We start from the raw sequence: 13,435 nt of genomic DNA on the forward strand, positions 1-13,435 counted from the left end.
TTAGCTCATTAGGAGACACCATATCACACAAAAAACTTGTTTGAGTTCCTATGCTGAGTCTGATAAAGGCACAAGGGAACACACATCTATTACAGAATGTAAAACTAATGAGTGTTTCTGCAGAGGGCTCTGATAGAGCTGGGCATGCCAGGCCTGCGGGTGTCTATCCAGGGAGGAAAGTCCTGGGTCCATCCCACCAAATTGGGTATTGGCATATAGACCTGGGACCTGCAAGCGTGACAAGAACTTAGTGACCTGGGACGCACTGGACAGGTCAAGGGTCTTTGGCTTGGGCCACTAAATGCATTCCCTTGCACAGCGGTAGCAGCTGTCACTCTGGTTCTAGCTCTGGCCCTTCACACCTCAAGATTGTCCATGAGCTTGGGCAGTGGTCTCTTTCCTAAGGACCCTCATCATCTCAGCTGCTAGCTCCCAGAAGATGCCAGAAATCCAGGTATGGGAGCTTCCTTCTGGAAGGGGCGTTCTTATCTCACCTTCCTTTCTTCATGGCCCCAGTTTCTTTTCTTTCCTTTCCATCTTTTAGAACCAGGAATTGAATGCAGGGGCACTTAGCCAATGAGCCACATCCCCAGCCCCTTTTTTGTATTTTATTAGAGACAGGGTCTCACTGAGTTGCTAAGGGCCTGCGACCCCCTGCCTACTTCCTTTAAAATCTGGTGGAAAACCTCCGGCCACACAATTTCGTGGGTGCCAACGGACAAAGACACCAGCCTTGGCACCTGTGGCACTGCACATGGGTGGGTGCATCTGGCACTGTAGATTTTACCTTGAGGCATGGAATGTATTTTAGCCCCACTGATGGAAGGAAACCATGGAGCTGGGCTTCAATCCTTACAAAAGCAAGCAGAGTGTTCTAAAAGAAGATGACTCTCAGTTGGGCAGAAGTGCAAATTCAACTGTAGCCACTGATTTTGACATCTGAACACACTCTGCCAGCACCGAGAGCTGATTGGGCAGGAGTCACCTGACTACCACCTGTGGACCCAATCTCACCCACAGTTTGTTTTTGTGCCGTCCATGAGCCAAAATGGCATTCACATTTTTTAAAGGATTGTAAAAGAATACACACAACAGAGACCTCAAAACTTAAATTATAGTCCTATGTTGATTAATGATGGGACACATTCTGAGAACTGCATTATTAGGCTACTCCATCACTACGCAAACACCAGAGTGAGCTCACTTAAGCACAAGAGTACATGGCAGCCAGGCGCGGTGGCGCACACCTGAAATCACAGTGGCTCGGGAGGCTGAGCCAGGAAGATTGTGAGTTCAAAGCCAGCTTCAGCAAAAGCAAGGCGCTAAGCATCTCAGTGAGACCCTGCCTCTAAATAAAATACAAAATAGGGATGGGGATGTGGCTCAGTGGTTGAGTGCCCCTGAGTTCTATCCCCAGTACCATTAAAAAAACAACAACAACAACAAAAAAAACATGGCTCAAGAAGAGAGGCGGCTGAGAGGTACAATGGACATAGTTGGGCAAGGCTGCTGCTACAGGGCAGCAACAGACTGTTTTACAGTGAGTTTCTTTTTCATGAGCAGGAAAGCACGCCACAATAGGTCCCAGGAAACAGCATGTCTCAACAACTGCGGGACTCTGAGCAGTGATGTGCTGTACTTTACATGACTAGCAGCGCAGATGGTGTCACCACAAAATAGGTGACCTTAGCAGGCTGTCACATCACAAGTGAAAGAAGTGTTCCACTCATTGTAATCTTACAGCAACAGCACAGCTTATGGGGATCTGGCACTGACCAAAAAGTCTTTATGTGGCACTTGACTATTTACTGTCTTGCCCTTCAGAGAAAGTCAGCCAACTTTGACATACACCTGCAGTGACCAAGCATGCATCTCTAAAGGACAAAGAGCCCTATGTCTCCCTTGATCACGGCCCCCCAGCCCTCTCAGCACAAGCATGCCCAGCACAGAAGCACCCCCAGACCATGTGCCTCTCCAGGGAAGGTGCTGCAGGGGAAAGGCAAACCCAGACACACCTTTCTGTTGTGAATGTGAAGCCAATGAAGGGCAAATGCAATCCAGAGAAGCCGGTGTGAGAGCCGGGAGGTAATATTTCCTGCATAAGAACACAAACAATAGGAATGAAATCTATATCCAAACACCCAGAGGAAAAGATGTGACGCTACTGTGAGCTAGAGGCGCCAGGCCACAAGTAGCTTACAGAATGCCCACCCATGGTGCCGCCTGCAGGCCACTCGCACTTCTCACTTCTGGCTCTATCCACTGAATGCACAGCACAGTTAAGAGGATAAATGCACCCACATGACACCAGCTTGGATCAGCCAGTAACTGCCAAAGCTTCTAAAGTCACAGAATCCACTACTGAGCATGACTGTGTGCAGAGAACAGCAGTGGACACGTCAGCCCTCTGGGGACATGATGAATGGCTGGGACTCTCAAGATTTTGGTCTCAAACAGAAAGGAGTTCTATAATTCAAAGGCAGACTATTTTCAATCGGTTTACTACAACTCTATTTTTCAGATAGAGGCTCTTTCTTGAATTAAAGTATCTGGGGAATTCAGTGTGCAAAGAGGTTTCTGCAGTCTAGGAACAAGTCTCTGATCAATGGTGTCACTCTTTGCAGCCTCCATGGGGTCTGAAGTTCAGCCCCTCTTTGAATGTGGCACCATCTGAGCCAGTGCTGAGTACAAGCACAGAATTCCTCCTGAGGCTGCAAGGGGTGCTTCAACAATCTTCCCTGGCTGCTCCTGCTCAGCAGTTCCTTAGAGTCAAGGTCACCAGTCGTAAGAGGTCAAGAAGGATGAGACATATGTAGCAAATAGTACTATTTTAGTATGAGGAATTCTCAAGGAATAACAAAAATGTTTCCTTCACTTGGTTTCCTCTACCATCAAATAAGTCACATATAAAAAGGTCTATGAGACAAAAATAATATTATAAGACATGAGCAAATCTCCCAGGGTGGAAGTATTGGACTGTGTGTCAAAGTGGCTCTGCCAGACCAGACCAGAGTACGAGTGAGCCCCACAGCCAGGACCACAGTGGAAACCACAACTTAGCTGTCAGTGCAAAGACTCAGAACCTATTTCCGTTGCCATCACTCTGAATCCTCGGTACAACGAATGTAGATGCAAACCCTGAAAGACTTAGTGTGTTCTCAGCCAGAAGTCAGGCTGGCTCACCACTGGTGGGCCGTGGGTTGTGCTCCTGGTGAGTCTTAAGTCTTCAGACCTACAAAGTGGAAACTGGGCTGTACTGAGGCATGAGCACAGCAGTGCATGTGACTGCTTTGAAAAAGTACAAAGTATGATGAAAATAAAAGCAAAGGGTTTCTGAAGAATTCCAAACAAAAGAGCTGGATCCTACTCAAACTGAGTGATTCATCATCTTTTAACAGGGACACTGAGAGCCAAGCCAAAGGCTGGAGTAAAAGGCACCCTTTCTTTGGACATTGCCAAATATTTAAAAAACAATCCATGTGGTTCTTCAATGTACTATCTTGCTACAGCAGTTCCCTCGAGTCAAGGTCACCAATTGCAAGAGGTCAAGAAGGATGAGACATGCAGCAAATGATACTATTTTAGTATAAGGAATTCTCAAGGAATAACAAAAAGCAGCACCTTGGCCTAATGCTGAGGTGTAATCACCTTGACACTTACAGCGTTTCTCAGCACATCATCATCCACGTCGAAGTTGGATGTGTCAGAAGGGCTGCTCACATCAGGAATGTAAGGTGCTTCTAGGTTTCGTATATTTTCCCAGTTTAGACCTTCAAAAAACGCATGTTTCTTAAAGTCCTCTATTCCATTCTGCCCTAGCCGACGCTCTCTGCTGCAGATCAATCTCTGAATGAGGTCTTTCGCTTCTTCAGAGACATCCGTGACGTGGGAAGGGAATTGAAATCGCTCCTGGGTGGAGACAAAAAAACAGCTGACAAATGGACACCGTCAGAAACATCCAAGCTGTACAGACAGTATGAAGACGATGCAGCTCCGAAGCCACGTCCTTGTGATTTCATGGTAACTAACCATAAACCAAAGTCAGAGAATTTTAATTCTAGAAAGGCAAATGGAAAGAGAAAACTTTAGTCCCTCTGGTTTTATTTATACTTGGTTTGATTCTACACTGCAAATAAATTACAACAGTGATAAATTTTTGCCTATCAAAGCAGCAAAGAATGCTGTGTGGAATGTAAACACGCACAGCTTTCTTAGAGGGTATCTGCTGGCGTCTAATGTAAGTCCACGTCCAAAAAGTTATTCTATGAACAGTCACAAAGAGGAAACAACACAACCCTGACTACATTTGAGCTAGACCAAGAAAATGGCAAAATGCCCACCCAAAGGACTCGTTAAAAAAATACAGTACACACACCCCACAAGAAGGCCGAGGGAGAACCAGACACATGAAGAGGACACCTGCTTGTCTGTTCAGACACACTCACCAGGCCACATGCCCCATGGGACAGAGCAGGCCTGGACGCAGAGCCCCCACAGGCTGTCTGTGTCTCCCTTCTGCTGTCTACACAGAAGGACCACCATCACTGACTTCACAGGTGGCAGTGAGGATCAAGCCAACGCGTGCACAGGGAGTGCCTGGCCTGGCCATGCAGGCGTCACCACTGGTAACAGCAGCTGTCAGGTAGGAGTGGGTAGAGGGCTTTCCCCTTCTATACACACGTGAAGTCTACAGGAAAGGTGTGATTGCTAATTCTTAAATGAAAGACACGATTCTACTCTGGGGAAAAATTTTTTATAAGTACAGCTTTTGCTTTAATTTAGAGTTAAATACAAAATCATTTACTGCTGTCCTGTTAATTTGCTCCCCACATGGGCAGTTAGTGGGAGACCTCAACTACAGGACAGGTCAGCATACAACTGGAGGTTCTGGGACTTGTGTGCAGAACACATGTGCAAGTGTGTGTGTGGATAGCAGGCAGGAATGCAGAATGCTACCAGCATGCTGGTGGAAAGGACAAACACAACACTGCGAAGACATATGGCTAAGAGAAAAAACAAGAGAAAATGGCAGAAAAGGAAATAACACAAGAGAAAACAAGAAAGACCAAGGAAGGCAACACTGAACAGAAAAATTAGTCTCTGGGAGAGGGAAAAGAAGAAAAGGGAAAAACGGGATAAGAAAGGACCATGGAACTGCCCTCCCCAGGGAGATAAGTGGCCATTTGTAAGGCTGGGTCCATGTGCTCCCACAGCCTCCCCAGCAGCGCCAGGCTCCTCACTTCTGATACCGCCATGCATACACTGCAGGTTTCCACAGAAGCCACCCACACAACTGGGCAATGCTTTTGAGGCTTCCCTTCCCTCTGCCCACCAGATCCATCTAGCAACCCTCTCCGTCCCCTCCTGCCCCAAGGGTGTGGTCCTACCTCCCTCTAGGCCTATACCATATACTAAGAAAATACAGGGCACGGGAATGGAGTCTTACCTCATGGTTCATGATTTTCCCATAGGTCTCTACAAGTGACTCTGCATAAAACGGTGTTTCTCCATAAAGCATCTCGTACATGCAGACGCCCAGGGACCACCAGTCACATTCAGGCCCGTATTTGCCCATGCCATCCTCCATGGCCTGCAGGATCTCGGGTGAAATGTAGTCAGGTGTGCCCACGGCCACAGAGGACTGAACCTGTGGGGAAGAGTGAAGGAAAACCTAGAGTGCTCCGATGGCCTGTTTCTAACCACTCTCTAACATCTAGCACCAACAGGAAACAAAATAATCATGGAAGAAAAGCAGTGAGTGATCAGGATATACAAGGCTAATGATTCAAAATTCAATAAATACTCTCTTGCAGTACTGAACAGTGAGCAGTTCCCAGAGTGGTGAGGCCCTGCATGCATGGTTTCCCAAGGCTGAACACCCTCCCCAGCCCCAAGTGAGAACCTCTCCAAGTCCCCACAGGCAGAGTCCCCACACTCTCCATCCTTGTCCCAGGGCCGGACTCTGACTTTCCGTCAATAGACTTGTTAAGGGGGCTCTTGTTATAACAGGGAGTCAGGCGAGGATCTGCCTGGATGCTGTATTCCTAACAAGCCCTCAGGGTGCCAAGAATGCCCATCTGCAGACCACCTGTGGTCTCCTAGATGGAAGACAAGTTGGTCCAGGCATTAGCTGGGTGCTCAGGCATTCCCTGCTCAGGGAACTGGGAGGTAAACAAAAGGAAGAGAACAATTCCCTGCTGTCAACATTAGAAGGTTGTGATTGAATATACTGCCATGTCTCCCAAATGCTATGATCAGCAAAGACCAACAATCACAGGAAAGCAAGAGGTGGCTGGGTACAGGGAGAAAAGACCACTAGAGATTGCAGGTCTCTACAACTGAGGCTCAGACAGGAACTGGGGCTCCCTGGAAAGAGCAGCTCAGGCACAAGCAGGGCCAGGGTTGGCAGTGAAGAGCACTGCTAGTCTGCAGAAACAGCAGGGATTCTGCATGTCATGTCACTAGTCACTTTTCTGCATAATGCCTTTCCCAGGCCATAGGAGTCCCAAATGTGAGTAGTGGACTGCTGAGTATGTTGGTGGTAACCCAAGGTCAAACACCCACTGTGATGAGGAGATGGGTAGACAAGAAGGGCAACCAAGGCCAGTGCTACAGTCACTGAGACTGAGTTTGAGGACAATTCTTACCTACCACCTGACTGATTTGTGGTCAATACTTAAAAACAAGAGAGACTGGCTTTTTGGAAAGAGATAATTCGAGGCCAGGCACAGGGGTGCACGCCTGTAATCCCAGTGGCCTGGGAGGCTGAGGCAGGAGGATTGCAAGTTCAAAGCCAGCTCCAGCAACTTAGTGAGGCCCTAAATGACTCACCAAGACCCTGTCTCTAAATAAAACACAAAAAAGAGCTGGAGATGTGGCTCAGTGGTTAAATGTCCCTGGGTTTAATCCCCAGCACCAAAAGAAAAAGTGCACTGCACGTAAAGCATGGCCTGCTGGTGCAGGCTTGTTGCTGCATGAAAACCAACTCACAGAAAAGGACCAGACTGCTGGCTTTTGAAAATATTGCATATGACACTTATAAGTGTAGGTTTTCAAGGAGAAAAGACTTCCAAACACATATATAAAGCCGCAACCATGGCCATGGGAGAGAGCGCATCTGCGCCCTGCTGTGGTGAGAGCGGGACTGGAGTAAAGTAGTCACCAGCTGTGATTCTGGCCTGACCTGAGATGAGGCCACGCCAGGAAACAGCCTTCTCTGGGGCAGGAGTGGTACTGGCCCTCTTGGCATTCTGCACAGCAACAGCCCTGTTTCTAGGTCTGCAGCACCCACGAGAGAAAGCCCCTGATGGGCAGGAAGACCTGCCCAAACAAAGGGGGAAGGCAGTAACACGGCGGGGTCTGCCCACCAGGCCAGGCTCTTCACGGCAGGACCAGGAGCTGTCTTGCTTGCTGCAGGGTTGGCAGGCTGGAAGTAGCCCAGAAGTCTGAGGGACTGACAACTTCTCTGATGGCACACACATGACTTTCCTCAACATAAAACAATAACGTTTTTGTTTAATTGCCCAAATACAAAATGTTCAATTATGTTCTAAATGATTTTCTTAATTTACATTAATAAACTTGGGGGCTGGATGTAGCTCAGTCAGTGGTAGGGCATTTGCCTAGCAGGTGCAAGTCCCTGGTTCCATTCCTAGCACCACAAAAATGAAATGAAAGGGAGCTAGGGATGTAGTTCAGTGGTAAGATGCATGCTTAGACTGCATGAAACCCTGGGTTCAATGCCTAGCACAAAAACAAAAACAAAAGAAAACAAACAAAAAAATTTGGTTTCTTAATTGTACCTAAAATTGAACACTTAAATCCCTCCTAACTACAAGCCAAATCCACCCAAATTGAAAATCTCCAACAAAAATACCTACAGTTCCATCATCGTTCATCTTCAAACAGGATCCAAAGTCAGCCAGGCGGATATGACCATTCACATCCAAAAGGACATTGTCAGGCTTAATGTCTCTGTTATTAAAATAAACATGAAATTAACCATCTCTGTGAAATACATTAGGTAGATCAAAGCTCTGAACTAGCAGTAGGTTGGTAGGTCAGCTGAGGAAATGCTACCATCATCTGGGAATAGTTGTAACCACCAACTCAAAGAGCCTCTGAGTCAGAGCACTTCTGTTTGAGACCCATCAGGAACAGCAGCAGGTGTTCCCACCGCTGCCACTCACTGAATCCCCAAATGACTCCAAAAGCACACTGTCATTCCTGTCCATCTATCACCCTCCAGGTAGAGTCTCCCTTGAAATTGAGACAAGGATGCCCTGTTTTTATGAGGCCTACCCAAAGCTGTAGGGTCAGAAAATAAACGTCCAAGGACACAAGCATGCTTTGTCATCTTGACAGTGCCATCCAACGCGGCCTGTGGGAAGTGCTACGAAGAAGTAGAAACTGAGGCCAAGGGGCAGGGCAGCATGGAGGGAGTCAGGGCAGCCTCCAAGAAGAAGAGCAGTTTGATGAAGGAAGAGAGTGAGGGCACAACAGGGAAGACTCTCAAAAACACAGGTGAGCAGATGGTGACAATCCTGACTAAATAATAAAAGCACAAAGCAAAAGAATACTTCAACACAGCACTCCAAACTGAAATAACCCTGATAGCAAGCATTCAGGAATATGGAAAAAAAAAAATCCCACAACGAATAATTTTTAAAAACCTAAGAAAAAGAAGTGGACAAAAATGGAAGAAATGAGTAGATTTAACTTGAGGAAGAAGAGAAGAAAAAGAAAACCTTACCAGAAATGAGAATCCAAAGGAGAATTCTAATCAAAATCTAATGAAAAACACCGAGGACAGGGAGGAAAAGATCAGAAGTGTAAGAACACGGAAAGTAAGGAGGGAATTGCGGAGTGGAGACAGCTGGAGAGGGAGGGGGCAGGCAGAGCCTGAGGCGCACAGCAGACGTCCAGCTGAGCTGAGCCCACATCCCAGAGCAAGAGAAAAGCCCCAAATCCACGGACTTAGAATCAGTGTCCTATTTCAGGGAGCAAGAGAAGCTGAAACTGAGGTTCACACAGAAGAAGTAACCCACAAGAGGCACCAGTGAGGAGGGCTGGGGGGCGATCCAGCCACAGCCTCCTCCCAGTCTTGGGCAGGTACCGCATGAGAACAGGAAAGGCAATGGCCAGAGGTGCCCAGGAACACACCACAGACACAATGGAATGGAGTCTGTGACCATGGTGGCATCTCAAGTCACTGGGAAACACAGACTTAAAGATCACACATTTGGGGCTGGGGTTGTGGCTCAGAAGTAGAGTGCTCGCCTACCATGCATGAGGCACTGAGTTTGATCTTCAGCACCACATAAAATAAAGATATTGTATCCACCTATAACTAAAAAAAAAAAAAAAATCACATATTTGTGACCCATTCCTTGTGCCAGATTTAAGAATAAATTCCAAATGTATTAAAGGTCCATAAATAAAAAAAATGAAACTACATTAATGAAGAAAATAAAACTATCAGAAGAAAACATGTATTTTCTTTCTGGGGATTAAAAAAAAGAAAAGACTTCCAATTATGACTTAAAATCCAGATGTAATCAAAGAAAAGACCAACAAAATTGATTATATAAAACATCATTTTTTGGGCTGGGGATGTGGCTCAAGCTGTAGCGCGTTCGCCTGGCATGCGTGCGGCCCAGGTTCGATCCTCAGCACCACATACAAAGATGTTGTGCCCGCTGAAAACTAAAGAATAAATATTGTAAAAAATTAAAAAAAAAAAACATCATTTTTAATCTGCATGGCAAAAAAAAAAAAAAACAACTAGCAAAGTCAAAAACAAATGGCAAACTGGGAAAAAATATTTGCAACATATATTGGAGATAAAAGACAATTCTTTAACAATTGAAGGAAATAAGCAGATACTCTATAAAAAGTAAAATCACATGAAATAACTCATAGAGGCAATCACAACAAAGATAGGAAAATGATATTCAACTCCATAAGAAAGGTTAAAAAACAAAACAAAACAAAACTACAACCGAGGCCATGTTTCCCTGTAATCCCAGCAACTCAGGGGGCTGTGGCAGGAGGATCACAAGTTTGAGGCTAGCCTCAACAACTTAGTAAGACCCCGTCTCAAAATAAATAAAAAGGGCAGGGGATGTGGCTCAGTAGTAGAACAGCCCTGAGTTCAATACCCGGCACCACAGAAAGGAGGTGGCAGGGAGGAAGGAACCACAATTGTCCAGCATCTCTCATCCATCAGGTGGCAAAAATTCAAAGGTTTTCAAGAACACTTGACCTTTGTGCAGGTGAGAGGTGGGGCATTAGTGAGGGGGGAGAACTGCAGACACACCCTGGACTCTTTTTGGGAGTTCTGTTTTAGGTAGCAGTGTAGGCAGGGCAATACTGAGCTGTTCCAGACAGTTAGAGGACTGAGCCAATGACTCACGGTGCTATGCCTTCCAGGAGCCAGAAGGGTCGGGAGGAGGAAGGCTGCCATGTGGAATGGGTAAAAACCAGTGAGTTAACTCAAGAATCCCACACTACAAGGGTTGACGCATGGCCCTGGGGCGCTGCTTGCACACCTGCACTTCAGTCCCTCTGTTCTCTGAGGAGCCCAGAAGCAGGCGCCCCTGATGAAATGAGTACACTCGGCATACTGACCTGCATCTTCAAACCACTCCCTGCTAAAGCAGCCAGGGCCACTCTGGGAAATGTCCAAGAAAGCACAGAAGTTCAAGATGAGCCAGAACCTAAGGCTGCCCTCAAAAACAGCCGAGGGCAGATCACAAACATGGGTGCCAACCAGATGCTGACTACATGTAGAGAGATTAGCAACACACGAGTGTCTTCAGGAGGGTTTCAATCACTAGAAACAATAAGGTCAATGTCTGGGAAGCACAGCTGGCGATCTTACAGGAAGGGTGGTGCTGGGACTAATTTGGGGGGCAAAGTCCTATAGAACTTTTCAACTTTTAAAAACTGTTATTATGAAATTACTTTGATAAAGATACAAATTAAACCAGTTTCTATTAAACAAAACAAACTACAGGACTATATACGTCTGTCTCTGAATGAGTGGGGTGCAAAGGTGGTCTTCAGGGAGTGGCCTGCCTGCAATGAAGGGACAGGGAGAGCAAAGGGGCTGCTGCCTGGTCCCATCTTGCAGGGAGCCTCTGAAGCACAACCACCGATCCCTCCACTTCTCTCCACTAACGTGATGGACAACCAACCTCCTTTGGCCAATCTTCCCTTATGAGGTTCCTGGGACAGAAGGAGGGGTAAAGCCGAGGAGAGGGTGGAGATGCCATGGGATGGAACATGCACGAGTGTCAGTAAGGGCAGGCATGTAAGACTACCAGAGGGCAAGGTGGCTCAGCAGGCATGAGTGAGACCATCACAACAGGAGGCACATGCCAGGCCTGGTGTAAGACGTGCTGTGGGCAAACCATTCTGTGCCTGGCTGCTCACCACAAGGACTCGCTACTTGCATGACTCCCTGGATGGACTGGAACCTGCAATCTGTGACTCAGGGACCTTAAACATGTTAAAGGGATGTTTTAACACCTTAAATGTGATGGCCATGAAGTACATGAGAAGGTACTTACCTGTGCACATAATGAAGCTGGTGGATGGAGTCAATGGCCAGCACCATCTCACCAATATAGAACCTTGCCATGTCTTCTGGAAGCTTGTCTTCAAATTTACTAAGTAGTGTCAGCAAATCACCACCCACGTAGTAATCCATGACCAGGTACTACAGATCAGAGAGCAAAGAACACAATGCTGAGTCCCCAGGGAACCTGACAACTAAAGACCAAACTTCCCCTGCAGAAGCCCATGGACTCTTCAAGTCTGAGCACTGGCTTCTTAGCTGCTCCTTTGCTAGCTGGATTGCCCCTCTTGGAAGGTCCCAGATGTACTGTGATGATGCTGTAATGTAGATTACACACGTGGCAGAGAACAGACTCCAACAGAGAACACACCGATCACTGAAAAAGTGATGGGAGGCCTGCTGCTAGAGAAAACCCTCCCAAGAGCTAGTGAGCCAGAGCAGGAGCAAAGTTTAGCAGCTGGCAAGACCCGTGGGGTTCAGTTCTCCAGGCCTTGAGTCACAGGAGGACACTGGACCAGGGAAAGGCTATCTACAACAGCAGCTCTTACTGGAAAGATGGGGTTATCAAAGAGCGGGTCACACCACAGACACATAGAGGAGCTGCTGCTACAGCAGCAACCAGAGCAATGTGAGGAGACGTCTCCTGCAGGTGGGGCTGAGCCTGTCTCTCTCTCTCCACCAGCCAGCACTGGTGCTGGAGACCTGGATATGCACCAGGAAGAGCTTCCCGCCTGAGGACACCATCTCCTGTGCAGCACTCAGGAGGCTCAGGCTGCAGGGGCCAAAGCTGTGGAGGCCCCAGTGGGGGTGCCTCACAGGGTCACAGGGCCCAGGATAGGCAAGACTGCCATAGCTGGATAAGAGTAGAGGTCCCAGCCCTTTAGGAACCACCAACTATGGTGGTTCTATGCCAATTTCCTTTGAAGACAGGGACGGTTAACTTTAACTGACCAACAAGAAAGGAAAACTAGTACCAGGTTTACTGAGTCAGGGGAATAATACTTTCAAAGGTACTGAGAACCTTGAGTCCTCAGGATGGGCACACTGACCCAGAAAATGACATGGTTTTTATGGATACAGCCCAGAAGCATCTGCCGCCTGCCCCTACAGGCAGGCCTAGGAAGGGACACTGGGAAGGTTTCTGTTATCTGTCTGAGATCTGTAGGCATGTGACACCTATTTATAAAATAGTAAAAATCACAAAGGACTAATTCCCAGGGTCCTAGGAAGACTGGGTAAGATAAGCACAGCCTGATGTACCACACTTGGCCAGCAGACATCAGCTGCCATTCTGCGCAGCTTTAATTCCAAATAAAGAGCGTAACACAACATTTAACCTAATCCTAGGTATTCAGAACTAAGGGATTCTTTTGATGCCTGAGGGAGATAAATAAAAGAAATCCTATCTTACTGGGCTTCTCATGAGCCAACCACCTTGTGACCAATGAGCTTCAGGGTGAAGAGATAAGTTAGCCACCAAGGAAAGGAAAGGGCCTCTGGCTCCTGCGTGGAGACTGTGTGACAACAGCGGTTGTACCAGACTATAGAGGAGGTCCACACGGCCAGCAGAAGGCATTCTCTGACAGACTGCCCAAGGGATGGAGGAGGAGAAAACAGCTGTGAGGCCAGTCCTGGCCATTCTAAATCCCCACAGCAGTTTCTTATACATAATTCAAATTAGAAAATGTTTCAAATCTTCAGTTTATTTAAATGTGATACACCCAGAGAACAAAGGAGTCCAGTAATCTAGGGACTGCAGGAAAACGGTACACCAAATTCCCCCAGCCCGTTATTAACATTTGCACCTCTCATTACACTAGAGCACTGTCCTCAATTTTATCAAGTCAAACATTT

The 13,435-nt window shown here is 47.0% G+C and overlaps 1 protein-coding gene across 1 annotated transcript in view; it reads right to left on the reverse strand.

Annotated features, from left to right (window-relative positions):
* Cdc42bpb (CDC42 binding protein kinase beta) overlaps nt 1-13,435 on the reverse strand; it is a 99,591-nt gene that overhangs the window by 34,021 nt on the left and 52,135 nt on the right. Inside the window, exons 5-9 of the mRNA XM_046453234.2 lie at nt 11,574-11,722; nt 7,881-7,974; nt 5,447-5,647; nt 3,661-3,909; nt 2,016-2,095 (exon numbers count right to left, since the gene is read on the reverse strand). Of these exons, the coding sequence (XP_046309190.1) occupies nt 2,016-2,095; nt 3,661-3,909; nt 5,447-5,647; nt 7,881-7,974; nt 11,574-11,722 (773 nt within the window). The remainder of the gene's footprint in view (nt 1-2,015; nt 2,096-3,660; nt 3,910-5,446; nt 5,648-7,880; nt 7,975-11,573; nt 11,723-13,435) is intronic.

Source organism: Marmota monax, unplaced genomic scaffold (assembly GCF_021218885.2).
Source record: "Marmota monax isolate L192 unplaced genomic scaffold, Marmota_monax_Labrador192_F-V1.1 WCK01_AAM20220418_F8-fsc00190, whole genome shotgun sequence".
NCBI lineage: Eukaryota > Metazoa > Chordata > Mammalia > Rodentia > Sciuridae > Marmota > Marmota monax.